The sequence below is a fragment of the Tiliqua scincoides genome, chromosome 8 (assembly GCF_035046505.1).
Source record: "Tiliqua scincoides isolate rTilSci1 chromosome 8, rTilSci1.hap2, whole genome shotgun sequence".
NCBI classification, from domain to species: Eukaryota; Metazoa; Chordata; class Lepidosauria; order Squamata; family Scincidae; genus Tiliqua; species Tiliqua scincoides.
In genome coordinates this window covers 39878343-39906187 of record NC_089828.1, presented here as the reverse complement: position 1 = coordinate 39906187, position 27845 = coordinate 39878343, and the positions used below count along the sequence as shown (strand labels likewise).

Genomic DNA, 27845 nt, shown 5'->3' with positions numbered 1-27845 from the left:
GTTGGACTCTATAACAGGCCTCAGCACAACAATGAGCAATAAGCCTCTCAATATTGAAACCAACCTGCCAGGAACAGGCCAAAAGAAGTCTCTATACTCCATCAAATGGAAATGGGCACAGAGCATTGGCTGACCTGTTGCACAAGGTGGCTGTCAGGACCTCAGAGTTGATTTACACCCAAACCTGGTCTGCCATGCTGGGAGTATGATGTTAAGAGATCCAAAGATGTAGACTGGACTGTAGTATAGCATGGCTACCATTTTTGAATGCACGCTTGTGGGAAGGTCTCCCAGCAAGTGGACTATGAGCAGTAGCTAACCCCCACCCTTCCTATGTTAGTTTTCTACTTGCAGGGAGATGGTTTTGAAGTCGTTTGTTTTTTAATTGCAGCAAATATTTAAAAATGTGGTTCCCCACCTGCGAACTGAAAAGTTACGATCTACCCATACCACATCATTTCTCTCTGCATGTGTAGACCAGGACTGCAATAAAGAGGTCCTAGAATTCTGCGTTGTACCACAGACTGCATTTCTAGTTGCAGATGCTTCCCAAGGGAAACAGTTGCTACCTTGAGCACATTAGGAAGATGTGGAACACTCACTAGACCGTTCCCCCTGAACACAGCTACAGACATGGCAAAGCATTCAAAAACTGACACCCACAGTCTGAAGTGGCACATTCCAGAATTCTACCAACACAATCCGGTAATGCACAAGAAGAGTGTACAGAGCTCCTTCCTATATTATTCTAGACCAGCAGTCTCTAAAATCAGGACTGCAGAAGTGCCCTCTCCGTTCCGAGTGGCACTTACCGTCCCACTGCACTGCCACTTATCTTTCTACCCAATCTGTACAAAGAGACGCTCTGGGCAGTTACGTCTATTGCCCATCACCCCAGCAGGCACTGCACCCAGATTTCTGGGCAGACGTAAGTGCCCAGAGCGTCTCTCTGTACAGATCAGGTGCCAGGAGCAACAGCAGCATGGCAGAATGGGAAATGCTGCTTGCAATGGGGGGGGGGGCTTTCTCCAAACACCAAATCTGGCCAGTGGACTGTAGTCCTGTAGTCCACCACCTGTTGTCCATGCAAGGATAGTACTCTTAACATAATCCAAAGGTGATTATTAAATTAGAGGCGAACACACTTCCCTGCTTGACAGCCGAACAGACAGCCCAGGATGCAACCAGTCCTTAGACTGCAGGACTGAAAAACAAATGTTGAGTTCTGGGGCTCCTTTAAACATTCATTTTTTTTCACTCCTCTCAACCCTTGTCCAAGACAGAGAAAAACTCAATAAAAAAGTTGGACAAAGATAAATGACTTTTTTTCATTAAAAAACAACCCTTTATATATTTCATTTCATGTTTGTTGAAATCACAAGAGCAAAGGGAAAGGGTGGAATAAAGGGAAAAACCAAAAACATAGGATCAATACAAACATATAGCGGTGTGGGAATTGCTCCAGAAGTTCGTAATTCTCTAAGGAGCGATGAGGCTTGGGGCGAGGGAGGAGGGAAGAGGAGAGTAGGGGTGGGGAACAAGGAGCTCAGGGAGGGGACATGACTTAGGATGTCATCTACTGTGTGGCTTGAAAAGCATTTCTGAAACACGGGGCAAGGCAGAGGCCATGTCCTCAGGCGCTGCAGTGTCACGACAATCTGAGTGTTGCTTCCTTGTAGGGGACCTCCCAGAGGCCTCAGCTCTCATCATCTTCTTCAGAGTCTGAATCCACGCAAGCCCTCTCCTGGTCTGCCCCTGGTTGTTCCACCTCAGGATAGTCTTGCGCACTGTAAGGAAAAATACCAAAAAGCAGGGAGGAAAAAACCAAACAGAATGAGAAGTAGGAAGAAAGTCTGTTTTACAGCAATGTTAAAATTACAGCAGGTTCATCCACAAGGCCAACTGAGATGGCAGGCTGGTGGAGGACACCTGCCTCAATCCACCACTCACCTCCACTCCTCCTCTTCCTCCTCTCACTTCATGAATGAGTGGTGGGTGGGAAGAGGGGAATAAACTGGAAGAGAGTTTAGGCTATAGTGTCAGTTGCTCTAGTCCAGGGGTGTCAAACATAAGGTCCATGGGCCAGATGCAGCCCCCAGAAGCAATATGTCTGGCCCCCCAATTAAAATTAGGCTCTCCCTGCATTTTATACGGGGTTTTTCATATCCTGAAATTATGAACAAGATTTGCACATTTTCTCTTCTGCCATTTGCAGATAGACTTTCAGTGCGAGAACAAATTGCTTTTTCCTGGCCATCATCTGTGGTCATGCCGTCACTTCCTGCTTAATGATGCCATTTCCAGCCCTCAGCAGTCACCAGAAATGCTATTCGGCACATTATATGAAACGAGTTTGACACCCCTGCTCTAGCCCACCACCTTCATCTCCCTTTTCCAATCTAAGAACTCGAAAAAGCAGAGGTTAGCATGTCACCAGGTAGAGGGGAAGCAGCATTTAGTCCCCGCTGTAGGCACTGAACATCTTCATCCAAATGTGATCAAATAATGGTAGGATACAACCAGAAGTTCTCCCACCTTGAAGATGCACTCTATATCAAAGCAGCCATCAATCCATCTAGCCTACCATCACCTAATCTGATTGATAGCAACTTCAAGATTGGAGGCAGAGTGAAGCCATTCCCATTAACAGGAGATATCAGAGACTGAACCTGGAATGCTCTGCATGCATAGTCAACCCAGAATTAGGCTCTGTATTAGTTCCTCACAAAATCACCAATTCCAAATTCTGCATGACTGTAACATTTATATCATTCCATTTGTAAAATTTGGGATGTTATAATAAGAATAGTAATACTCCACCACTTACCCGCTGATAACTGAGCAAAGAGACATTTTTAAGGGGTGGCTCACTTCTATTTAACTGAGGGAAAGCAACCGTCTAGTCAGCACCAGCAAAGCAGCTTTTCCAGAGGCTTTCCCCCCTAAGATTATGAGCCCTCCTGGGACAGGGAACTACTTTATGGTGGTATATAAACAATCTCTTCCAACACCACAACTACTGTAAAGTCAAATTCACAGCTGTAACATGGCCCAGGCACACACTCCTTACTCGTTGTGCGTGTCTTCAGGGGACATCCCTCTCTTGACATTGCCAGAAGTCCAATCATCCTCTCTGTCCTTGTTCTCTGTTATACCATCCCCTTTCTGGGCTGCTGATTCTCCATTCACAGGGGCTGGAAGATCTGAAGGTGACAGAGATATCAACCAGAAGGCAAGAGGCAATACAAACAGGAAAAGGCACCTCACAGGAACATAAGAAGAGCCCCGCTGGATCAGGCCAAAGACCCATCTAGTCCAGCATCCTGTATCTCACAGTGGCCCAACAATCCTCAGGGAGCAAACAATCCTCAGGGAGCACACACGATCACAAGAGACCTGCATCCTGGTGCCCTCCCTTGCAACTGGCATTCTGACATAACCCATTTCTAAGATGAGGAGGTTGCACATACACATCATGGCTTGTAACCCGTGATGGATTTTTCCTCCAGAAATTTGTCCAAACCCCTTTTAAATGCATCGAGGCCCGATGCCATCACCACATCTTGTGGCAAAGTGTTCTACAGATTAATTACACACCGAGTAAAGAAATATTTTCTTTTGTCTGTCCTAACTCTCCCATCACTCAATTTTAGTAGATGTCCCCTGGTTCTGGTGTTATGTGAGGGGGAAAAGAGCATCTCTCTATCCACCTTATCCTTCCCGTGCATAATTTTGTACGTCTCAATCATATCCCCCCCTCAGACACCTCTTTCCTTTCCTCTCTCTACTTCTACTTTCCTCTCTCACTGGATATCGTCCACTCTTCTCTTTTCAGAGGGGACAAAGTTACAAAGTGGTGGTGAGGGGAGGAAAGTTCACCTGGCTCCAAGGAAGGCAAGCAATCCTAAATCAAGGAGAACTCAGCAAGGCTTACCCCTCCTACTGGAGTCATTCTGAAAATTCTCCCCACTACTACCACCACCAGCCTGCCCAGACCATCCCACTTAGAACCCAATCCCCAAGGCCTATGAAGAATTTTATCCTGGTCACCATATTTACCAGCACTTGTCTGTTCCTCGCCTGTCTCATTCTGTGTTTCTCCTTCTGGCAGCTTCTCGTTGCCTTTTTCTCCTTCTCCCTTATCCTTTTCTGGATCGGTTTTGTTCACCTTTTGGTTTGCTCCAACTTTTGGCCCCAAGACACGGGACTTCAGGCATGTGTACACTTCTGCTGCCTTCTCCATCACATCCTTATTTGCTTTATAACGCCGAATCTTATGACAGAAAAACAACAGAGGAATATGAGAACTCTGGCTCCAACAACTCAGGCTGCAGGCCCAACTACACTCCATTAGAGCAGCCACTTCAATTAAAGATATCAGCCACATAGATTGCACAACTGCATCAAAAATTATGAGGGGAAAAGCAACCTTTATATTATGTGGGGCATATGACTTGGCACTATCTTGGAAGGGGCATACCCTCCTGTGGAAGGGAAGGAAGAAAGCCCCTTTAGGATCATGCTTGCCAGTTTTTATAAATACTGGAAGCATTTTATTTTTATCTGTTCCTTGAATTGGAGGGCACCCTTTTGGTCCATCAAAAAGTTTATAGTTAGGACTGTAGCATTCTATTAAAAACTATGACACACTAAAAAGGTGTCCATAATTAGGGAACTTTTCTTTAAAATTACTTTAATTACGATTACAAAATACGTGGACAGCAAGCATCACCTTAGAAAAGGTGCACACAAAGGAATGCCTCTTCCCAAACTGTTTCTATGTGAACTACTTTTTGTTGAAAAGTGGTATACAAAACCTTAATAATATGGTGCTGAACCAATATGTGCAAACTTCATCTGAAAACAAAGACGGTCTGCTTTGGTTTTAAAAAACTGCCTTTCCTGCATAAGCAAACTTACACAGATTTTATTAAATAAGATTTATTTTGGTGGGGTGATAAACCTACTTTTAATCAACTGATTATTTCTATTATATTTACATATCTTGTCCTTGCTTCAAGGAGTTCTGGGTAGCATACATCATCCTGTCCCAGTCCTCCTCACAATCATCCTGTGAGCAAAGCTAAAGGCTGAGCCTGGTTTATTTAATGCTACCCAGTGAATTTCATGATTGAACGGGGATTTCGATCTCGGTCTCCTCAGTCCTAGTATATGGCTCTAACTAAGTATGACGACTACTTCCAGGAAACATGGAATTCTTCAGGAAGCTCCACATCAGATGATCTGGGGATAGGACCAGGTGATAATGGGGGTGGAGAACACAAACATGCTCTTGGTCATAGCACATGCTTTCCATCAAGGGGAGGTAACACCCTGTTCCTATTAAGAAACTGCTATTAGCCAAGTACAAAACAATTATGTTGTACACTGCTGCCTGAAAACAAAGGGGTGTGCGCATGCACTGGAGCCAGCAGCAATGACTGCTTTGAAGTCTTAACACAAAAAGTCACAAGAATCCATCAGTGGATTCAGTGACAACAGAAAGTTAGGTGCTGAACAGACTGTAGACATGTTGCTGCTGTCCATACTCAGGTCCTAAACTCATTAGATGCTCAAGAAATAGGAAACTTGAGAGTGGGGTGGGGGAGAGAGCACAAGAAAAAGCAGCTGAACAGTTGGGATGTGGCAGGATACAGGCAAAGTGAGGTTTGCTAAAGTTGGCAATGAAAAACCTAATATGAAACATGGCAAGAGGATTAGCAGACGAGGCCCCAAAACTCAAGGAGCCAGTATAAAAAGGCCGAAGTAAAGGCACAGCATCAGAAACAGAGACAAACGGGTTACCTTGAACAGAACAGATGAGAGAGGAATCTTAGTAAGATAGAAAAGATTAAAAACTCAAAGACTAGAATCTTGAAAGAGGGCGGTTGCTTGCAACGAGAAAAGGGACAGGATCTTCCAGGTTCATCCCAGAAAGCACAAATACAGGAGACAAAACACACCAGTCAAGCATGCTGCATGCACAAGCTAGGAGAATGCAGTGTCAAGACAGACCATGCACAGATTAAGAGACACATGCACACCCCTTACTTTTTTCAATGTGGCCACCACATCTGTGTGTTTCTGAAGAATGTGAGAGGTGACTTGAAGGCTCCCCAACTCTTCCAGCGCACTCAGGCATCTCTTAATGTCCTAGAGAAACAGAATAGGCAAAAAGTTCTTCTTCTGCTATACTGAGAGCCAATGTACACACTGAGCAGAATGGGATAGAAAAGATAACACATCCAAGAAAAAGCCAGGGAGGAGCTTTTTCCTCAATATGCTAGAGCAAGAAGTTTTCTTCATGAGACCATGTTCAAATTCTCCAACACACACACAGCCCTCTGGCAGCCTGAAGGGGTACTGTCTAGAAAAATCCATTATCCCCAGTTCTGTTGACTGTAGAAAATTGAGCCCCTGAGTCAAGGCAGCAGTCTGACAGATTCTTGGAAAATTGACCCTAGAACACTACAGAAATTGTTGCTCATATCAGTCCAGTAACATCAGATCTGTTTGACTTGATCAACAGTCCGACTTGTCCAGTATCCTGTTTCCTACTTAAAGGCTCCCAAGACGCTCTCTCACAATTATCTCCCATCAACTGGCACTTAGAGGTACACTTCCTCTTGACAGGGAGGTTCTATTCATTTGGCACAGTTAATAGCCATCAATAGACCAAACCTCCATGAAACTGTCCACAATGGATGGAAATTTTAAAAACCTACACCTTGGCTTCTTCCCATCCCCCCAATATTTGGGGTACTAAAAACTACTTATAAAAATATGCATACTAAAACTAACACTGTACAAAAGACAAAAACAGCACAAAATATAGCAGTCATAGCACACTATAAAAAAAAAACCCCTTCAAAAAAACCACAGTTTAAGCAAAAAATTCTAGAAGCAGGACAAAACTAAGGAGAGTTAGGAAAAAAAGAATGTGTTTTAAGCTCTCACTAGAAGGTTTACAGGAGTGCATAGTTCTAAACTCAACCAAGAGGGGATTTCATAGTAGTGGTGATGCAACAGAAAAGGTTGTACCCCTTGTCGCTGCCAATCTGGCTTCCAACCAGAGGCTGAACATGTAGCAGGGGCCCCTCAGCAGTTCTCTAAGGATGAGCCAAGAAGGTGGTTCCTAGAATACCCTGGTCCCAAGCTGTAGGGCTTGTCTAATAGAAAAAGGGATTGGTACTAGAGCAGTGGTTTTCAGACTGGGGCGTTGCCTGGGGGCAGTCCCAGGATCGCACCGCTCAGGAGGTCTGTAGGGACTGGGTTGCACTTACCAGCCCCTGCAGCAGCCTGTCAGTGGTGTGGGGAGCCTTGCACGAGTGTCTGCAGGGCTCCCCAGGTTATCAGAAGTGAAAGTGGAGTGATCGTGCTCCACTTCCGCAAAACCAAGAAGTTTCAAGAAGATGACAACTGTGCAAGTGCCATCTCATTCACTCCAGTCTGCCAGAAAGCCTCAACGTGCCATTTTCTGATTTGTTAAGACTCCTATGCACTTCTTCCCTTTGCTTGCCATTTATGTGATGAACAATTCTGTTGCTCGCCTTGTTGGGAGGGGAAGCAAAACCTTGTTCCTTTTTTGTTTTTTGTTGCTTTAGGCTGGTTCTAAATAAAACACATCCTATTTTTATTGTGTATTTTAATGGATCAACATGGCAACTTCCAATTTTGTCTCTTCCAAGGACAGTGACTTAATGTTCAATGGACCATCCTTTCTCAGATGCCCAGATACTCCAAACTATGCTCTGAGGCTCCTTCGAAGTTTATAAGGGGTTCTTTGAAGATCAGCCATGACAGACATGCTTCCTTTGAAGTCTAGCTTGTGCACCTTTCCTTTATTCCCCCAACCAGTCTGATCTTCCCCTGCAATACTCAGGAGTGCACATCCCATATTTTTCCAGGAAAAATACATAGGCTGCAACATGTATGATAGGCACCTGGTATGAAGAGTACATGCACCACCAGGAGGGGATTCTGCAGCCAACTTACAGGGGCTTCCAGGCAGTCAAATTAATGCAGGCAGGCAGTTTGAAAGTTACCAGTCTTTGAATTTGAGATGCTCGTTTTTAGGAGTGGTCCCAGATAACTGCAGCTCCTTCACTTGCCTTGAACTGAGCAAAGAAACTAAAGACATCCTACCCACTCCCCTGCCTGGCATGCAAAGCTTAAAAATATTCACAAGAGACAGAAGCTCTTGGATGAGACTGCCCTGCCATGTTCAAAGGCTTCTGGCTTACCGGGTTGTCAACCTTCAGAGCAAATTTGATCTCACTGTGCAACTTTTGGAGTTTCTCCTCGATCGTAGGCTCTGCAAACACAAGTATGTTTTAGCACGCAGAAGTTCCAGTATGATTATAGGGGTTCTTCCCCTCCCCTGAATTCCCACATTACCTTTTTTCTTCTCCATTCTCCTTTCGGAGAGCAGATCAGACTTTTTCCTGCCTCGTTCCATTTTCACCACTCTAGAAAGAAATGAGGGAAAGGATGGTAAGAAACGGGACTGCCAAAGTATGAAGGTTGGGAAGAAACAGGCTACATAGGGCTGTGATGACAATGTACTTTAAAAAGCCTGCAAAAAAACCTGCAACCTGCATAAAAGCTGTGCAAACTGAATTTGAATTAATGTTATTTTATATTGTTTAGCCTCCAAATTTTACTTTTTTGCATATTTATTCTGACTTTGTCAGTTGCAGGGGAAGGAGCAAGAATCTTTGATCACTGAAGCTCCAGTCCACAGTCACAGGAAAGCTTGTATGCAACCACACATACTGGCTTCCAAAGCTCCAGCAAGTGTCACTTATACTCTTTCAAGGTGCATCACTAAATAGAAAATTTTAAAATGAAGCTACCTAGAGAACTGGGCTTGGTGCTGAATACTACATACAGCTCTCCCACACAATTGTGGCAGATAATCCCCACGCACATCCCGACAGGTAAAGAGTACAGAATGTCTGCCTGCTTGCTAAAGACCACTATTGTCACTACCATCACCTCTTCTGCACACCCTTCCAGGAGCAGAAGGCAGAGCATACATTTGCAAGTCAAGCTGGGTCCTAACCTATTCCGTGGCTTTTCATCTCCTAGGCCCCTCTTTTCCTTCTGACTTGGCTTCCTCAAGAGCTCTGAAGACTGCTGCTTCTTTGGTGGCTTTTTCACCTAGAATTGAGGTGAAAGGGGAAATCAACATCACAATGAGGCAATGACATTCCACACAGCAAAAGGCTTTGGGCTTGTTCCTTCATACTCCAGTAGCGTATGTGACCACATTCAAAACTGTCAGTCCATGTTATATTAGAGTGTAAGAGAGTAGGAACAACTGGTCCTGCAACAAACCTCCTGATTTGGAAGGAGGCAATTCCAGAACAGCAACTCCAGAAGGGACCCAAGAGCAGCCCCATCTGAAGTTGGGTGACTTTGCCAAGTCCCGATATCTAATCCATCAATATCCTTCCCCAAGACAGTTCTTCTCTTCCTTATCAGGGTCCCTCTCTCAAAGAATCCAATCCTGCAAAGGATTTGACCACAGACATGTTGGCACCCTCTTAGGTGGCAGTAATTCCTGGGCATAGCTCATATATCTTTGAAATAAATTTCTTTGTAAGCAAAAGGTTCTACTGGATGAGGCAACAAGCTTTGCATGCAGAAAGTCTCAGGTTCAACCTCCAATATCTACAACCAGAAGGGCTCGGGAAAGACCTCCACTCTGTCTGAGCCTTAGAGTTGTTGCCAGTCTGGATAGACAAAGCTGGGTTAGATAAACCAATGGTCTAATCCTGTTTAAGACTAATTTTCCTAATAGTAAGCTTGAGGTTTTGAGAGTTGCAGGCTACTTTTACAAGGACAGAAAAAACTGATAATCTCCTTTCACAAGCCTTGCTACCACTGGTGGCAAGGAGGCAGTGCCCATCACCAGATATCCTCCTCATCCCATTCAAACAAAAAGTAAACTTCTACATTTTAAGAATATTACTCACTCCACCTTGCAAGCTCACCTCTTTCTCTGCTTCCGAATCAGAGGACGATGGGGCTTTGGGAGACCGTCCCTTCTTGCTCTTCTTGGGGACCTCACTGTCAATACTGCTTTCAGAGTCCGAGTGCTCCACATCCCCCTTCTCAGCTTTCTCTTTCTTCCGCTCCTTCTCCTCCCGCTCTTGCTCCCGCAACCGGCGCAATTCTTCTTCCTGCTCCCGCTTCCGCTTTTCCTCCAGCTCCCGTCGGCGCTCCTCATCACGTCGCTTCCACTCACTGATTCGGTCCACATCACTGTCACTGTCGCTGTGAGTGGTAAAGAAAAAAGAACAAAATGAGCCAGAGAAACAGAGGTGTGTGTCCCCAGTGACTCTATGAAAATGAAAACTATTGAATTTGCATGAAATCCCTGCTTTTTAAAAATTTTATAAAAAGAGACAAGAATCTGGCTTTCAGTATCTTGGTGCCCTGAAGCATCACCTTTTTTGCTCAGGTATTAACATCTGCTTCAAGACCAACTGTCAATTTTTATTTTCACATTTTTCTTCCAAGGAGCTCAGAGCAGTATACATTAGTATTTCTCAAACTGTGGGTTGGGACCCACTAGGCAGGTTGCGAGCCAATTTCAGGTGGGTCACCATTAATTTCAATGTCTTATTTGTAATATATTAGACTTGATGCTACCATGGTCTACCAATGGGGGTGGGGTGTTACAGACCTGTACTTTTAACAAGCTACTATGCATATTCTTTTAACAATTATAGTAAATGGGACTTACTCCTGGGTAAGCGTGGGTAGGAGTGCAGCCAAGGATTGTTAAAAATTTTCCTGCTTGCTGTCACTCCTGGTCATGACATCACTTCCAGTGCGTCCTGACAGATTCTCATTCTAAGAAGTGGGTCCCCGGTGCTAAATATGTGAGAACCACTGGTATACATGGTTCCTTCCTTCCTTTTCCCCTAGTATACAGCAACCCTGTGAAGTTAGGCTGAGATACTGACAGGCCCAAAGTCATCCAGAAAGCTTCATGGTTAAGTGGGGATTTGAACCAGGATCTTTCAGGTCTAAGCCCAACACCAGAACCACTACATCATCCTCCCATATTCTTCCTTTTCTTCAGTTTCCCTCTCTTTTCCCCTAGTATATCAAAACCTAGATTGCAAGCTCCTCAGTGCAGAAATCTATCCTTTCATTCTTTGCGAAGCACCATGTACATGAATGGTAAAATAATAAGACTGAAGGCAGTACTTTGGGTATCCTGGTCCTAAACTTTTATTTCAAGCTTTAAAGGAAGTGACTGCTGCTTTGAACTGGGACCAGAAACAAACCAGTACCCACTGAAGATGCAACAGCAATGGAACTGCATGTTTCTGATAGCAGTTGAGAGTACAAGCCAGAATGCTCAAGATTCAAATCTCAGCTCAAGCATGAGCTCATAAATTAGCCTTTAGGCAAATAAAATGAAATGGTAAAGAGTTACTAAGACAATACTGCCCCGCTGTCTCTCTCACCTGTCACTGCTGGAGCTGCTTGGCAGTCTCTCTGGCTTTGGTTTCCTCCCACGAGGTTTTGGGGGTGGCTTTTCTGCTGCTACAGGGGAGTGGGGAAGAAAAGCAGAAAGTCACTTATACTGGAAATCTAATCCATCCATTCCTAAAGCAAGGCCCCCTCAAGTTGAAGGTCACTGTCATACAAACAGGAAACTTGTCTAATAGTTATTCAGGAAGGTATTACAAATGCCCATCCAAACAAACATCTCATTTCCAGCAGTGACCAACCAGGTGCTTCTGGGAAGGCCACAGCCCATCCACCTCCATCATAACACCAAGTCTTCTGAATTTCACTGCTTCTGAACATGAAGGTTCTTTGCTTCTGTGCTGTACTTTAAAAAGCATGCAGTTTTTCACTCCACATGGAGTACAATAAAGTCACAAGAAGATAGCCCCAATCTTCTCTGTGGTTCAGCTTTCTGAAGAGGAATTAACCTTCTCTGACATTAACAAATAGTTAATGAGATAGTGCAGAGGCTGGGACACAAAGAAAGGATATTCAAGCTTATCGGAATTGACCAGCAAAGTACAACAGACCAAGAACCACCCTGTGCAAGCTATACTAAAATGCGCAGGGAACCTCCCCTCCATGGTGGATTGGGCTCTGTTAATTAGCATTCAGTTTCAGTGAAGTGGCCATTTGATTTTTCTGAAGCCTTGGATATGCTCCAATTTCTGCTGTTAACATGAACAAACATTTTGAGACTGGGGAGGATGGGGGGATAAAGGTTATTTTGAGAAGGAGTCTACATCCCTACTTCATCCTTACCTCTTTTAGCAAGGAAAGAACAATTCTGCAACTGTGCTAGAGGTTTGTTGAGGCAAGTATTTCATAAAAAAGTGGCCAAAGAGAGATTTGATGGCATAAACTCACCCTTACGACAAAAATACACACACACCCATACACGGGCCCAGCTACAGGAACAAAACCAGGTCGCCTACCCGGCTTCCGGCCCCGGGAAGGCTTCTTGACAGATTCATCAGAGTCGGAGTCAGAATCCAATTTTGGTACAGCAGGCCTGGCATTCTCACCATCATCCTCTTCCTCCTCAGACTCTGCCTTGGACTCCGAGTCAGAACCCGATTCCACTTTCTGCCAATTTATAAGACAAATAGCTACACAAAAACAGAAGAGCAGCCCTGCTCGACACAGAGCAAAATTCATTGACCAGAAACCTGCCACCCTGAAGCCTACCAGCAAGAGCCCAAAGGCAACAGACCACACCCGTTTGTTCCCAGCACCTGGCTATTCATAGGTAGACTGCCTTGTAACATGTACGTTCCCCTTTGGGAGCATCCTTGTAACATGGAGGTCCCCCTTTGGGTTAACATATGCGTTAACCAAACCTGATCTCAATGGAGGAAACAGGAATGGCTGGGGGTGTAGAGGGCGATAGTCCAGGAAGGCTGCCTAGAAACAGAAGTGCTGATTCACAAAAAGCATCATTTCCTTATACTCCTGTGTTTAACCACTCCCAATTAAAGAGAGTTTGGCAAGTAACAGTTTTTTTGCCAGGAGGTTCCAGTAGCCATCTCACAAAGTGCAGGCCAGCAACTGATAGTTCTATTTAGAATGAGTTCTCAAAACAGTGGGTGGGTAGGTGGAATCTCTTTATCTCACAAGAGCTGTAATTTGCACAAATTGGGGATATTGCTCACATCCACTCTCTAGCCCAGGGGTGCCCAAACCCCGGCCCTGGGGCCACTTGCGGCCCTCGAGGCCTCTCAATGCAGCCCTCAGGGAACCCCCAGTTTTCAATGAGCCTCTGGCCCTCCGGAGATTTGCTGGAGCCCATACTGGCCTGACGCAACCGCACTCAGTGTGAGAGCAACTGTTTGACCTCTTGCATGAGCTGTGGGATGAGGGCTCCCTCCACTGCTTGTTGTTTCACATCTGTGATGCAGTAGTGGCAGCAAAGGAAAGGCCAGCCTTGCTTTGTGCAAGACCTTTTATAGGCCTTGAGCTATTACAAGACCTTTATTCATTCATATAAGTTCATCTTTAATTTATTCATTTATTTAAACTTATGTAAATTTATTCAAATTTAAAATGTAAATTAATTATTTTCTTCCCCAGCCTGACACAGTGTCAGAGAGACAATGTGGCCCTCCTGCCAAAAACTTTGGACACCCCTGCTCTAGCCTAACATAAACCACTCTAGAACAGCAAAGCAAAAACCAGCAGCCCACAAACAGGGAGATTATGAAGCCTAAGACTATTCAGGTTCCAGACTTGCTCCCCCTCCATCTCAATCCTAAGCTGTTTCAAATTCTTCCTGACCTCCTGGTTCTTGCCTAAGCAAAAACAGAAAAAAGGAGCCATAAGAACTTTACATTTAAAGAACTCTTACCTTTCTCTTCCATCCGCCTGCAGGTGCCCTCCGAGAAGCTCGAGGTGGAGGCTTCTTCTCTGGAGTGAAGTCCTAAAACGTAAGGGAGAGTAATGGGGAGACTAAAAACTCTACATTTCTATTAGAAATAAACAGCATTTTGTGGCACCTTGGAGACTATGTGAGTTATTGAGACAAAAGTTTCATGGCCTAGAACCAGATGCATGAAATGTTATCCTTAGCTAGCATACTGTGCGGGAAGAAATACAAATGTTGAGTCCTAAGAGGTTATGAAATGAAAGAGGACTCGCCTGTGACATTTCTAAGCAAAGCTCAAACATAAACAAGGCAAGCAAAGTGACCATTCACAACAGCAGTGACTGGTGAGAACGACAATCCTGAGCTTTCCAGCATCACAGACTGCATACCTTATGTTTCATGGTTCAGCTCCACTGTCCACTAATTATGCTACTGTACCCATGGCTACATCTCTGTCAAGTGAAGACAGCACTTCCTGCATCTGACAAAGAGGGTTCCAGGTGATAAGAGATGGTGCCACAAACATCTGCTAGCCTTGAAGCTTCAGTCTTTAGCAAGCCAGTGCAGCAGAGCATCCAAGCTGCCGCTCAAGACTTCTCTGGTTTGAATATCACCTCTGCCATAATCATACTACTGGTAAGCAGCCTCAGGCACAAGCCACTCCCTCTCAGCTTCAGCTACAATGAGGATAATATTATTTGCTTACCTTATAAAATTGCTATAAAGGTTACACCAAGATAAATACACACTCAGAAAATGTGATACAAAAATATTACAGTTATGCTATGCTGCCATAGGCTGGGCACTGTAACACAGTACACAGACACACTACCCTTTGGAAATGCTTTTAATCATCTCGAAGTATAAATTAAGAACATATGACCTAAATATAACCAACCCCAGAGGGCAATTTGAAACACTTGGCCCTAGAGATCATTTCTGGCTGAGTGGAGTGATTTCCCAAAATCTGACTTGTGCAGCAGGCCAACACCAAAGGGAATCACCCCTTTGGGGTCACCCTGTTGGGGTGTGTGTGTGTGTGTGTGTGTGACACAAGGATGACTTCTACCCTTCATTTTCCATATATCTATGGGTGTGTAATCTCCATATTCTTCCCTATTAATCCTTATTTCCATGTCATTCTCTATTGTTTCCCAGTGACTGTTTTAGATTGTGAGCCCTCTGGAACAGGGAGCCATACCATAACTTTCTTTAGTAAGCCAAATTCTCAATGTAGTTTACATGTGTACGTAAATACAAGGAATAAATACCATATTTTTCCTCAAAGTTTACCATCAAGATTAGTTTCCAAAACTCCTTTATTCAGCCACATGGCAAGAAATGTGAAAGACTGAAGCGAGATGCCTGAGAACACCAGCAATTACCATCAGGTAAATCAATATATGCCTCCCTTGATTTGCTTGATGTTAGAATGCCAATAAAACTGATATTTTTAAAAACGTTTTAACACTTCAGATCAATATTGTTACATTACACAATAGATTCTTTGCTACATTACACAATATCCAGGATCCATCTGATAATGGGTTTCAAATTCTGTTCCTGCTTTCTTACTTCTACTTGTCCCATCATTCCCAGTTTTATTAATACTATATTTTCTCTAGTGAGTACAGGTCGTCCCTTGTTAACAGCTGGGGTTCCATTCCAGAACCTCTCGTGGATGAAACAAATCGGTGGATAAAAAAAAAGAAAAAACAGTGGAAAAATAGATTTAAAGACCCTCTTCCAGTTTTCTTGCCCTGGAAGAAGGTCGTGTCTCAACATTCACATTCACAGGGGTTTGATTCTGGGACTCCCTGCCGATACCATAAAATGTGTTAAATAAAAGCAAATTTTAAAAAATTAAAAAGTGCGTCCCTTTACAATTGTGGTTTAAAAACAGCTTTTCTTACTGTTATTGAGAGGCTGACAGCAATCAGAAATGCAAAGGACCACTTGCCTTTGCCTGGTTCAGCTGAAGCATGGAATGATCACTTGCATGACTGTCTCTCTACAATAGTAAGAAAAACAGTTTTTTAAACTGATTTTAAAGATATGCATTTTCCCTTTTCCAGGGATCAGCACATTCCTTCTCATTTGCAGTGGCCATTCGTGTTGAGCCAAATCCATGTATAACAAGGTTGGACCTATATTATATTTTAGATATTTTTCTAGCAAGGTGATAATAGTTGTTTCTTTTTAAATACAGCCTCATGCAACTTTCACCTCCTTTGTAAGACAGATTTTAACAAACAGTAAGCAACATTCTTGTTCAAAATCATAACAAATGTATAATTAAAAACAAAACAGTCATGCAAAAATCTTTAAACAAACCCAATTAGTCAATTTTAAAAAAATGATCAGGTTCCCTTTAGCAATTTATCACACTAGTTTGATTTTTTATCCAAGCTAAAGAGGTCCTGTTAATTTGGGCAAAGAACACCTGCTTGTTTTTGAAGCAAGGAAGCCTAGCCACCTAGAACCAGTAAAGCCAACTATGAGGAAGATCCAGTATAATTCCAGTTCTACACATACAGCACCTCCCAGATCCAGAAACACTTTTCTAATGGCCCTTGAGAATGATTAGAGGCCTTTGCTGGCATCTCAAGCCAACAAAAGTATGCCTTTTAGACAACACTCAGAGTTCGGAAAGATCAAAGTAATCATGAATATGAATTGTAACAGGACAGACCTCATGGACAGCGAAGACAGACACCGCCGAGTTAAAAATATCCAATGAACTTTGAAATGGCTTGACTTTTGCAAGGAATACCCACAAAGGTAAAGTTTCAAACTGCTTGAAAGGAAAAAAAATGGTTCTTGTAAGCAAAAATGGTTGTACAGTGGTGCCTTGCATAACGAAATTAATCCGTTCTGCGAGTCCTTTCGTTATGCGAGTTTCTCGTTTTGCGAAGCACGTTTTCCCATAGGAATGCATTGAAATTTAATTAATGCGTTCCTAGGGGAAAGAAAAGTCAGAACAAAGTCAAATTTGGTTTACAAAGTGTTTATTAAGTGCTCTTTAAAGGCATACATACTGTACAGAGGATTTCAAAAACGGGGGGATGCTGAATGGGGAGCTTGAAGGCTGTAATCCTGTGCACACTTTCCTGGGAGTAAGCACAATGGGACTTACTTCTGAGGAGACACGCACAGGATTGTGCTCTAAGCTGGGGAGGACAGAGCAGCTGCACCCAATTGCTTGCTTTTGCCGTGATCATGGGGGGAAACGTGAAGGAAATGGGGCAGTGAGAGGGTGAATGAGCGATGGGGGGGATGCTGAGTGGGGAGTTTGAAGGCTGTAATCCTGTGCAAACTTTCCTGGGAGCAAGCACAATGGGACTTACTTACATAAACTGACATGAAGATCCTCCCCTTACTAGGGTGGACGGGATCATAAACTGGCATGAAGATCCCCCCCTTAAGACAAACCAAAAAAAAAATTCATCTTGCGAAGCACAGGTCATAAAAATTTGTTGTGCGAGTTACCAAGCTTCGCAAAACGCTTTCGTTCTGCGAGTTTTTCGCTACACGGGGCATTCGTTATGCGAGGTACCACTGTAGTTCCATGTTTTCACCATCATTGTGTAAAACATTTCTAACCTGCATTTCCCTAAAACAAAGATCTAAATTGGGTCCTTTGGGCCCTGAAAATGGTGATGGAAAAAGTTACTGCATCAGGTAAATCACATGTATCACACATCACATGTATAATTCCATACATTTGTACCACTTCTCCTACACACAGGAGGAAAATCCATCATATTTCCCCATCAAAAATAAAGCCACCTCCTGCACTAACTGGACAGGTTAACCCACCTGGTCACTGTACTTCTCTGACTCAGAAGAACTTTCTGAGTTCTCCTCCTCCGACGGAGATGGACTGGCCTGGTCAAGATCACTTGAGGATTTCCGGGGCCGTTTTGCTGCCGGCATCTAAAACAGGAGAAAAATAAAGGAATCTTGCTGGGTTGGGATGACAAGCTATGAAGGTCTTCTCGCTGTCAGCTGCTAGGCGAAAGCTATTCCAGATTATTCTAACAGTGATTAGACTTGTCATGGGGGTAAACAGGAACACTTTACGCAAAGCTGTGTTGCTATGCAGCTTTGGTAGTCTTTGCAAGACTGGAGTAATCTCGTGCAGCCCCACCCAAATCAAGAAATTCCCTCCTACTAAACGGAGAGGGCTATGCTACTAAATCTGGCAACCCAATCCCACCTAACCCATATAGCAACTTGCAGCCTGAGGACATGCTGCTGTACTCAACAGCCTTCTGTGTCCCCATTCCAAGGGCACTCACTTTCATGGCTAATGATTTCCGCTTCAGACCACTGTGATCGCTTCCTTTGTCAGATTCCTCATCACTCTCTATCTTCTCTGTGGTCACTCCTACAGCACCAACTGCTACTGCTGGAATAGACGCTTCCTCTTCTGCAACATCACTTCCTCCTCCTCCTCCTCCAATGGGATCTACATCTGCAACTTCACTATCAGAGGAGCTCACTGGCTGTTGAAGGTGGGGGAAGAGCAGTGGAGACAAGTTGTTGAGAATTTTGTCCAGACATATTTACATTCCACAAAGAACAGAAAGGGTAAGGATCTGACACCTAAAGGCTATAAAGAATGCTGGCATCCTTCAGTCTCGGAAGACTATGGTATCGCGCTCTGAATGGTGGTTCTGGAACAGTGTCCTCTCCAGTGCGTGAAGCCTGGGTAAAGTAGATATGGAGGATAGACTGTTTCCCATGCAGCAAATCCCCCCTCTCCACGTTGCTGAAATGGTCCAATGGAAAGGCAGAAGCCAGTACGGTTGGTTCCAGCAGCGTCGCAGGAGTTGCCAGAACATGACTGTGTTCAGCCATGAACTGCCTCAGGGATTCTGGCTCCGGATTTTGCCTCGAGGTTGACTCCTGAAGCCTTTTCCATAACTGGATGTAGCCACAAGGCAGTGGAGGTTTGGGATCAAAGTTTTCCTTCTCTCAGATGAGCTGCCTTCCCAGACTAATGAGTCCCATCTACCTGTTTAAGAGGCTGTTTAGTCGCCTCTTATGACAAGTACAGCCAAACCGAGGGCCTATTCTTACCCCCAGGAGTGCAGAGCAGGAAAGTAGACTAAAGGGCAATTACAGTAGGAGGAGGGGGAATAGGCTGAAGGACACTGGAAGAAGTCTGAATACATGATCCAAATCCTTCAGGATGACCAAAATTCTGCATCAAAGTAAAAAATGTGGTAAGAAAGTAAGAAAAAAAGATTCTACTCTGCTGCTGCTATGGCAGCATTTGAATTGTTATTTTCTTACATATATTTTTAAAAATATGTATTCATATTGAACCATATTTTGAAAGTGAAGCTAGCCACTGTACTAGCAAAAGCTGGAGCAGCAATATAATAAATAAGAGTATAGTGTTTAGCATAAGAACAGGAAAAACCTGGGTTTAAACCCCTAACCAGCTCACTGGGTGACCTTGGACCTATAAACTCTTGGTCTTACTTAACTCCCAAGGTTGCTGCAATGATAAAGTGAGATAACCTCCCAAGCAACCAGAACACCTTACTACACTGCTCATTAGTTTAGCCCTAATGAATAGGAGCAATCTCATTTTACTCACTGGTGGGGCGCTGTAACTGGCATGAGGGTTGTTCTGGATCTCCCACAATCCTTCATTGAAGCCTTTCCTTTTGTTGGGCTTCCCATATTTGTCCTTGTATTTCTCATAAGGGAACAAATCCTTGGGTCCCAAGAAGGCCCTGTGGGTGGGTGGGGGGAGCAAAAAGAGAATGAAAAGTTACATTAAATTGACGTTGGACAAGAGGGTGGCAAGTGCAAGCTTCCAAAAGAGAGATGACTTCCCCCCTCTCCAGTGAACAGAACTTACGTCTCATGAGTGCCGAAGAAGAATATGGGGTACTTGTTGGGTGGGGGTTTCACTGCACCATCAATTATATCATCGATCTGAAAACAACAAATTAAAAAAGGATTAGAGCTGGCAGATTAAACAACTGCAGGTATATTTTCCCAGAACCAGTCAACACTTTGGCAGAACTACACAGCCAGCAGCAAACCAGGAAGATTACAACACCTCATTTCCCCTGAGTTGCAACAGTGGGGAACCCTTCCCCTGGCAAGTGTTTTAGCTTCAGAACCCTCCCCATCCAGCTGTTTCTCCAACCTTGTCAAGTAGGTTCCAAGACTCATTTGATAGTCATGTGAATAAAGCAACTGGTGGCAGCAGGTATTGCAGACGATGGAGGTTAAGTAGCCTCCCCACTGCCACGTTGCCAGCTAACAGGAATCCCATGTTCACTACTAGAACATTCTTTATCAAAAGAGCCAGCTAGAACTGTGCTTAGCAGTAGTCAACACCTCCTTCTTCCCAGAGGGCCACATAACTCAACTCACAATTCTCACAAGGCCTGCCAGTAAGATTTTTTTTTGGCCACAGATGCCATTTTCTCCACACCTCTTTTGCCTCTAGATTGGCAGTTGTAATGGCACCTCTGAAGAAGGGCCAAGCTGGTTTGGAGGTCTCCAGCTCCTGACCTACTTATAGGATTCAGAAATTATCAAACTCAGCAGCACAAGAGAACTACAACATATAACATTAAATAAATGATGGCTGCAGGAAGCCCAGAGCAACCACCCACAGAGAAGGATGGCTGCTCACTGTATCTCTGCATGATTCACTGCTCTGGTCTCTCCTTCTTTCAATTAGCTTCTTTTAGGGGCAGATATCTCTACATCAAACATGACTGGATCAATCACAGAATTATTTAAGCTCAAAAAAGATGGCCTGTTGTACCTCTGTATGAGTCACTTCTCAGGGACTGCATCTTTTCAATCAGGAGGCACATTCTATACAGTGACTCTCACAGAAACACAAGGAGTGGGCTCATCTGAAGGAGGATAATTCTTACATGTACAATCTCAAAGTGTGCCTCCTATTTACATTTATAGATTGAAAATTAATATGCCAAAAAGCCCCGTGGTAGCACTATTTAGACCAGGGGTGTCCAAACTTTTTGGCAGGAGGGCCACATCATCTCTGTTTGGGGGCCGGGGAAAAAAAGAATTTACATTTAAAATTTGAATAAATTTACATAAATGAATTTATTAGAGATGGAACTTATATGAATGAATAAAGGCCTTGTAGTAGCTCAAGGCCTATAAAAGGCCTTGCACAAAGCAAGGCTAGCCTTTCCTTCACTGCCACTGCTGCATCACAGATATGAAACAGCAAGTAGTGGAGGGAGCCCTTGTCCCACAGCACAGGTGAGAGGTCAAATAGTTGCCCTCATGCTGAGAGCACTTGCATCGGACCAGAATGAGTTCCAGCAAGCCTCCCGAGGGCCAGAAGCTCATTGGAGACTGGGGGCTCTCCGAGAGCCTGATTGGGAGCCCCAGAGGGCCGCAAGTGGTCCCTAGGCCAGGGTTTGGGCACCCCTGATTTAGACAAACAGAACAGACTCTCCTATTGTTGAAACACAGCCAGGATGGTGCAGTGGTTCTGGAATTGAACTTAGACCTGGAAGATCCAGTTTCAAATCCCCGCTCAGCCATGAAGCTTCCTGGATGACCTTGGGCCAATCACTACTTCTCAGCCTAACCCAGGGGTGTCAGTCATAAGGCCTCCAAGCCAGACATGGCCCCTGGAAACTCACTATCTGGACCCTGTGATAATTGGGATCTCCAAGTACCACCATCACCTGTGAGCTACAAGTGATTCTTTGGCAGAAGTGACACTGCTGAAAAATTGGTGCTGAGGTGTCATTGCTAAAAGGGAAGCCTGAATGATAAAGGGTTTCTCCCAGCATCACCCTTTCAGCAGTGCCACTTCTGCTGAGGCGCTGAGAAGGAAAGATGGAAGGAGGCCCCCAAAAGCAAGAAACAATATGGAAGAAGAGGCAGACGAAGATGGGTGAGAAAGGGAGAAGCTGCCAAGGCACTGGGAGAGCCCAATTATCATGTGGGCCACCCTTTCAGCAGCATTGCATCTGCTGAGGCGTCACTTTGCAGAGCACATCTCAGCTACTGAGCTGCAAAGTCACATCTTGGCAGAACTGGCACTTCTGATAGGGTGGCCTGTACAATAATTGGGCTCTCCCATAACTGGAAACTATAATCATATTTTCTCTTCTGTCATTTGCAGTGAATGAGTTCCTAAATGAGAAAAAAGTGCTTTTTCTGGTCATCACCTGCATAACATCACTTCCTGCTTAATGATATCACTTCTTGTCCTCAGTCAGTGCCATGAACGCTATTCAGTCCACTGTATGAAACATGTTTAACACTCCTGACCTTACCCTACCTCACAGGGGTTGCAAAGACAAAAGGAAGGCACTACTGCATTGGTTCTCAAACTGGTGGGTTGTGACCCACCAGTTCGTGTAACGCTTCCCCCATCACTTTTAGGGGCACAGGAAGGGGAGGGAGCCAGCAAAGCGATCCACAGGGGGGTGCTTCCCACTTACTTTGAACAATGTAGGGCTGCAGCTGCGGGGAGCCCTGCGCAGCCCTTCCCCGACTCTTGGAATCTTCAGTAAAAGCTGGCGCAAAGCTCCTTTGTTTTGCAGGAGGTGCTTTGCGCCCGCTTTTACTGCAGATTCCAAGAGTCGGGGAACATTGTGGAGCACTGCACAGGGCTCCTCGCACCTCCTGCCAGCCCTACATTGTTCAAAGTAAGCGCCCCTCCTCACCCACCTTAGTGACAAAAACCTGGAGATAGCTTCCCTAGTCCCTTCCCCGCAAAAACTTACCAAGGGGGTAAAGTTCCCTCAAAGTTTGAGAAACACTGCACTACTGCATATACACCACCCTGAGCTCCTTGGAGGAAGAGCGGTATAAAAACGTGAAAAACAAAAATAAATATCTTGAGTGCAGACGGGTAAGTAGCTTCCTATGTCTAACTTTGCAAGCAAACCTGCACATCTGTAGGAAATGGGGCATTTTCTACACTGCCCTTCTGTGAAGTGTTAAGATGCAAGAAAGTGGAGGGACCATGTTTCAGTCATAGAACACTTTCTTTTTATGCAGAAGGTCCCAGTTTCAGTCCCTGGCATCTCCAGATAAGTCTAGAAAGACTATCTAAACCCCAGAGAGATACTTTCAGTCAGTGTAAATACTGAGCAAGATGGATCAATGGTCTGACTCAGTAGAAGGCAGCTTCCTATGAACTACAGATTACAGTCTGCAGACCTAAGCATGAGTTACTAGCCCTATACAGAATCTTGCAATTAATGGAGTGGGGTAGAGTGCATTAACCCACCAGAGGGAGTTGAACCTGGGGTGTGAAATTGAATGCACCTGGTGTCCTAGAGTTCCAAAGAGCATGAGGGTTCCCTTTCTACATTGTTCACAAGTAAGACCCCAAAACTACAGGTGCAGAACCAGTCCCTGGTTACAGGAAACTGATCTTAGAGTTGAAAGGTGTCTGACAGAACTAGACAACATTTTCCTTGCATGGCTTCAGGCTGCATAAACAAAGGCAGCTTGAGATTCACTACCAAACAGGACAGGAATGCAAGAGCCCATGGTTGCTAGACTTAAGTTTCAAGCAGGGCAACAACAAAGAATACAGAATAAAGTCCCACCAAAGGAAGATGCTAGGAGTGTATGGAAGTAGAGAAACAGGGTCTTCACAGTACATGGCATACAGAAAGCCAAAACTATGTAGGAGGACAAAACCAGGTCCTTCTATCATCTTTTAGGGTAGGACTAAAAACAAATCCTTCCCATAACGTAATTCTGTGGCATATTAACATACAAGCATACCCGCAATTTTGGGATTGCGCAAAAGACCCTCCAAGAAAGAAAGCAGGCAAAGGTAAACTGCATGCAAGGATTAGACCTGCAGGAAATGAGACCCATTCTCACAATGCAAACCGCTGGTGTGCAAATCCACTATACCAAGGGAGCATAGAACCCCTGGAGACACATTTGTATTTCAGAACAAACCCCTCACTGCAAAAGATTTGGGTGCAGGAAATGGGAGCTTCACATTTCTCCTTATATTGTAAATGCAATGGAGAAGGTAGAAGAGATACTCTTTGTCCAACCTTACAAAGTCCCAGAGCACATGAAACCCCACCCCAATGATGATGGATCTAAACACCATACAAAATCCTGTAGAACAATGGTTCTCACACATTTAGCACGGGGACCCACTTTTTAGAATAAGAATCTGTCTGGACCCACCGGAAGTGATGTCATGACCAGAAGTGACATCATCAAGCACGAAAATTTTAACAATCCTAGGCCACAATCCTACCCACACTTACCCAGGAGTAAGTTCCATAGACTATCATTCTTAAAAGAATATACATAGTAACTAGTTAAAAGTACAGGTCTGTAGCATTTCCCCAAATGCAGTCACAGACCATGGTAGCATCAAGTCTAACTTATTAAAAATGAAATATTGAAATGAATGGGGACCCTGCTGACATTGGCTCACAACCCACCTAGTGGGTCCCAACCCACATTTTGAGAAACACTGCTGTAGAAGACAGTGCATCCTTCCACCTTCCTCTTCCTCCACCTAATCTTCTAGGAAGCTAGAGCACAAAGATACTAAATACCTCAGACTGTTCTACTGCATTTTTTTTTTGTAAGGGAGCAAGAGGACCTCATCCAGAGAATGACACTTTCAGGGTCAGTCCCATGCAAAACCCTGGTATGCAAAAAATTGCACTGTCCAACACAGCAGAATATCTAATAATAATAATAATAATAATAATAAACAACTTTATTTATACCCCGCCCTTCTCCCCAAATACAGATGTGCGCTGCTTAATAACCATTCCCTTATGATGGACCCATATATCACAGTGGTCAAAGTACAATAAAGATGCTCTTAATGAGGCAATCATCTCCCACAGCCTGCAGCACAATGTCTGTTTACACAACAGAGAAGCTCTTAATGCAAAGAAGGGGGCGGCAATCTATCTCCAGTAGCCTGTGCAGCCAGCTAGTGTCTGGCAAGGAGTGTCGGCTGACACAACAAAGACAATAGATTGGTCTGAATGTTCACTTAATGACCTAATCGCATAACAGGCATAGGAAAACACATCCCTGTTAAGTGGTGCACACCTGTACCAAAACTGCTCTACTGCACAATGTTATAGGGATACAAGCAGCCACCTCCCCCCACCCCAATAATGATACACATCAAAGAAACAAACACATGCATCCCACTTTAGAAGCCTTTGGAAATAGGACCACACAACTAAGTTTGCCACCCTGTCGTACAAGGGAGCTATAGAAGGATCCTACAGGCTTCCTTGTGTGCAGATCTCTTAGAACATAAGAGCCCCGCAGGATCAGGCCAAAGACCCATCTAGTCCAGCTTTCTGTATCTCACAGTGGCCCACCAAATGCTTCAGAGAACAGACCAGACAACAGACACAACCTCTGCCTGGTGCCCTCCCCTGCACCAGGCAATCAGAGGCAGCTTGCCTCTAAAACCAAGAGCTTGCACATACCTACCATGACTTGTAACCTGTGATGAACTTTTCCTCCAGAAATCTGTCCAGTCCCCTCTCAAAGGCATCTAGGTAAAATGCCGTCACTACTTCCTGTGGCAAGGAGTTCCACAGAATATCACATGCGGGGGGGGGGAGAAAGAAGTATTTCCTTTTGTCTGTTGTGCAAAGCCCTGCAGGAGGCACTAAGAAGCCCAAGCGGTGCACAGTCTTGGAGAAATAAGAGCTTCTCCCCACCACACCCGCCCCCTATGCAAAGCCTGAGGTGCAGGCATTGGGGGCGCGCTCCGCAGGAGTCCGCAGGAGTCCCCCGGTTGGCGTAGCCGGAGGGGGGAGCAGCAGCCAGTGTGGCAGGGAGGCTCAGCGCGCGCTCCGTACGGCCCCGTTTTGCTCTCCCCGCCGGGAACGGCTCCGAAGGGAGGGGCCACCTGCCCCCCACGCTGAGCCTCCCTGCCACACTGGCTGCGCCGCCCCCCTCCGGCTACGCCACCAGCCCTGCCTCCTAGCAGTGCAACTCTGCCTAAGACCTTCCTTCCACCTGCCCCCCAGTGGCAAAGGAAGTCACGTGGGGCGAAGTAAAAATGGGGTGCGCGGGAGACGCCCCCGTTAGCCAAAGGGGAGGGGCGCGGTTGCTAGGCGACAGAGGCTCTCCCTTCCCCCCCCCGGGCGCGCGCGCTTTCTCACCCACCCGCGCCGGCCAATGCGGGTAGCCCTTCATCTTGGCAAAGACGAGGTCTCCGGCCTTGAAGCCGTGCGGCATCTCGGCGACTGGCTTGCAGGCCCCAGCCAGGCCGCAGGCTTCGCCAGGCAACCGGGAGGGGGCGTGGCTGCCGGCCTGAGGCGGGGAGGAAGGAGGGGCGCAGGCCAGGAAGTTGGCGGCAGGCCATTGGCCGAGGCGCCTGTCACTAACCCTCGCCTGTGCTGCTCATTGGCTAGAGCTCTCGACGCTCGCGCTCTTCGCGGTGGTCCAATAGGATCTCGCGGAAGGCGGGGAAATTGGGGCAGCGCTGATTGGTCAGTCTTTGAAACACGAGGGGTAGAGGGAAAGGGGCTGCAAAGGATGGGAAGTGGTGGGCGGAGCTTTAGCGAAGGGGCGGGAATAAGTTTGGGGATAAAGTGGTAAAGGCACATACTCCGTGGGCACATGCCTACTTTGTACATGCTCTGCAGTGTTTCTCAAACTGTGGGTCAGGACGCACTAGGTGGGTCGTGAGCCAATTTCAGTGGGTCCCCATTCATTTCAATGTGTATTTTATTTTTAATATATTAGACTTGATGCTCCCATGGCATGTGACTGCATTGGGGAGCTGTTACAGACCTGTACTTTTAATAGGCTGCTGTGTATATGTTTTAAGGACAGTCAATGGGGTTTACTGCTGAGTAAGTTTGGAGAGGATTGCAGGCTAGGATTGTTAAAACTCTTCCTGCTTGATGATGTCACTTCTGGCCATGACTTCACTTACAGGTTAATGACATCACTTCTGGTGAGTTCCAACAGATTGTCATTCTAAAATCCCCCCTCAGCCATGAAGCTTCCTGGGTGACCTTGGGCCAGTCACTTTCTCTCAGCTTCACCTACTTCACAGGGTTGTTGTGAGGAGAAAAAGAGGGGAGCAGCCTTGTACACAGCCCTGAGCTCTTTGGAGGAAGGGCAGTATAAAAATGTGATAAATAAATATATAAATACAAAGCAGGCCCTGGTGCTTGAGAACCACTGCTTTAGGACACTCAGCCTTGATGTAGTGTTAATAAAAACTACTCCCTGGCTAACGGGCACTTTGCACATGCACAAAAGCACTTTGCCTCATAAGGTCTTTTCCGCAAAATAAAATTCAGACTTACTCAAGGCACTGGGGGCCCAATCCTATCCAATTTTCCAGTTCCGGTGCAGCCATGCCAATGGGGCATGCACTGCATCCTGTGGTGGAGGGACCGTCACAGAGGCTTCCTCAAGGTAAGGGAACATTTGTTCCCTTACCTTGGGGCTGCAACATGGCTGGAATGCTGGAATGCAATATGCTGGAAAGTCAGATAGGATTGGGCCCTAAGTCTTCAATCTGATGCATGCTTGTCTGGAAATAAGTCTATGGGTGCAATCCTAACCCACTTTCCAGCACCAGCGTAAGGGCAATGCAACTCCGAGGGAAGGGAACAAACATTCCCTTACTTTGAGGAGGCTTCCATAAGTGCCACCCAACTGCAGGATAAAGCTCACATTCCATTGGCACAGCTATGCTAGTGCTGGAAAGTTGGTTAGGATTTGGGCCTAATTTAATTCAGTGGGATTTTACAGTACAATCCCATGCATGTCTACTCAAAATACACATTCCCAGGAAAGTGTGCATAGCATCACAGCCTTTGTTTTTGGAAGGCATGCATAAGATTGTGCTGTTAGTTATTTAATGATGTAATAAGAAATCCCAGTCTTTGTTCAAGTCCAAATGAAAAGAATAAAACATTCTGCTAAATTATAG

The 27845-nt window shown here is 45.1% G+C and overlaps 1 protein-coding gene across 2 annotated transcripts; it reads right to left on the bottom strand.

Moving 5' to 3' along the window:
- Positions 1–1318: 1318 nt before the first annotated feature.
- Positions 1319–26195, bottom strand: HDGFL2 (HDGF like 2). Of its 2 annotated transcripts, none has more exons than XM_066636382.1 (16): positions 26060–26195; positions 19773–19849; positions 19506–19644; positions 18196–18402; positions 17714–17830; positions 13877–13948; positions 12468–12618; positions 11487–11565; positions 9999–10281; positions 9065–9162; positions 8398–8468; positions 8244–8314; positions 6052–6153; positions 4060–4273; positions 3071–3203; positions 1319–1787 (listed from the first exon to the last, which is right to left on the bottom strand). In XM_066636382.1, the coding sequence occupies exons 1-16, from the start codon at positions 26129–26131 to the stop codon at positions 1697–1699; spliced, it is 1977 nt and encodes a 658-aa protein (XP_066492479.1). In that variant the 5' UTR covers positions 26132–26195; the 3' UTR covers positions 1319–1696. The 2 variants fall into 2 exon arrangements, with proteins under 2 accessions (XP_066492479.1, XP_066492480.1); XM_066636383.1 differs by lacking the exon at positions 26060–26195 and adding an exon at positions 25376–25631.
- Positions 26196–27845: the final 1650 nt, after the last annotated feature.

Bases quoted from the DNA above. Each gene is read 5' to 3' on its own strand.
- HDGFL2 (XM_066636382.1), bottom strand. From the start codon at position 26,131: ATGCCGCACGGCTTCAAGGCCGGAGACCTCGTCTTTGCCAAGATGAAG. The intron at 13,949-17,713 runs GTGGGTTAACCT...CTTACGTTTTAG, and splicing joins CAGAGAAGTACAGTGACCAG to GACTTCACTCCAGAGAAGAA. The intron at 12,619-13,876 runs GTAAGAGTTCTT...ATAAATTGGCAG, and splicing joins CAGGCGGATGGAAGAGAAAG to AAAGTGGAATCGGGTTCTGA.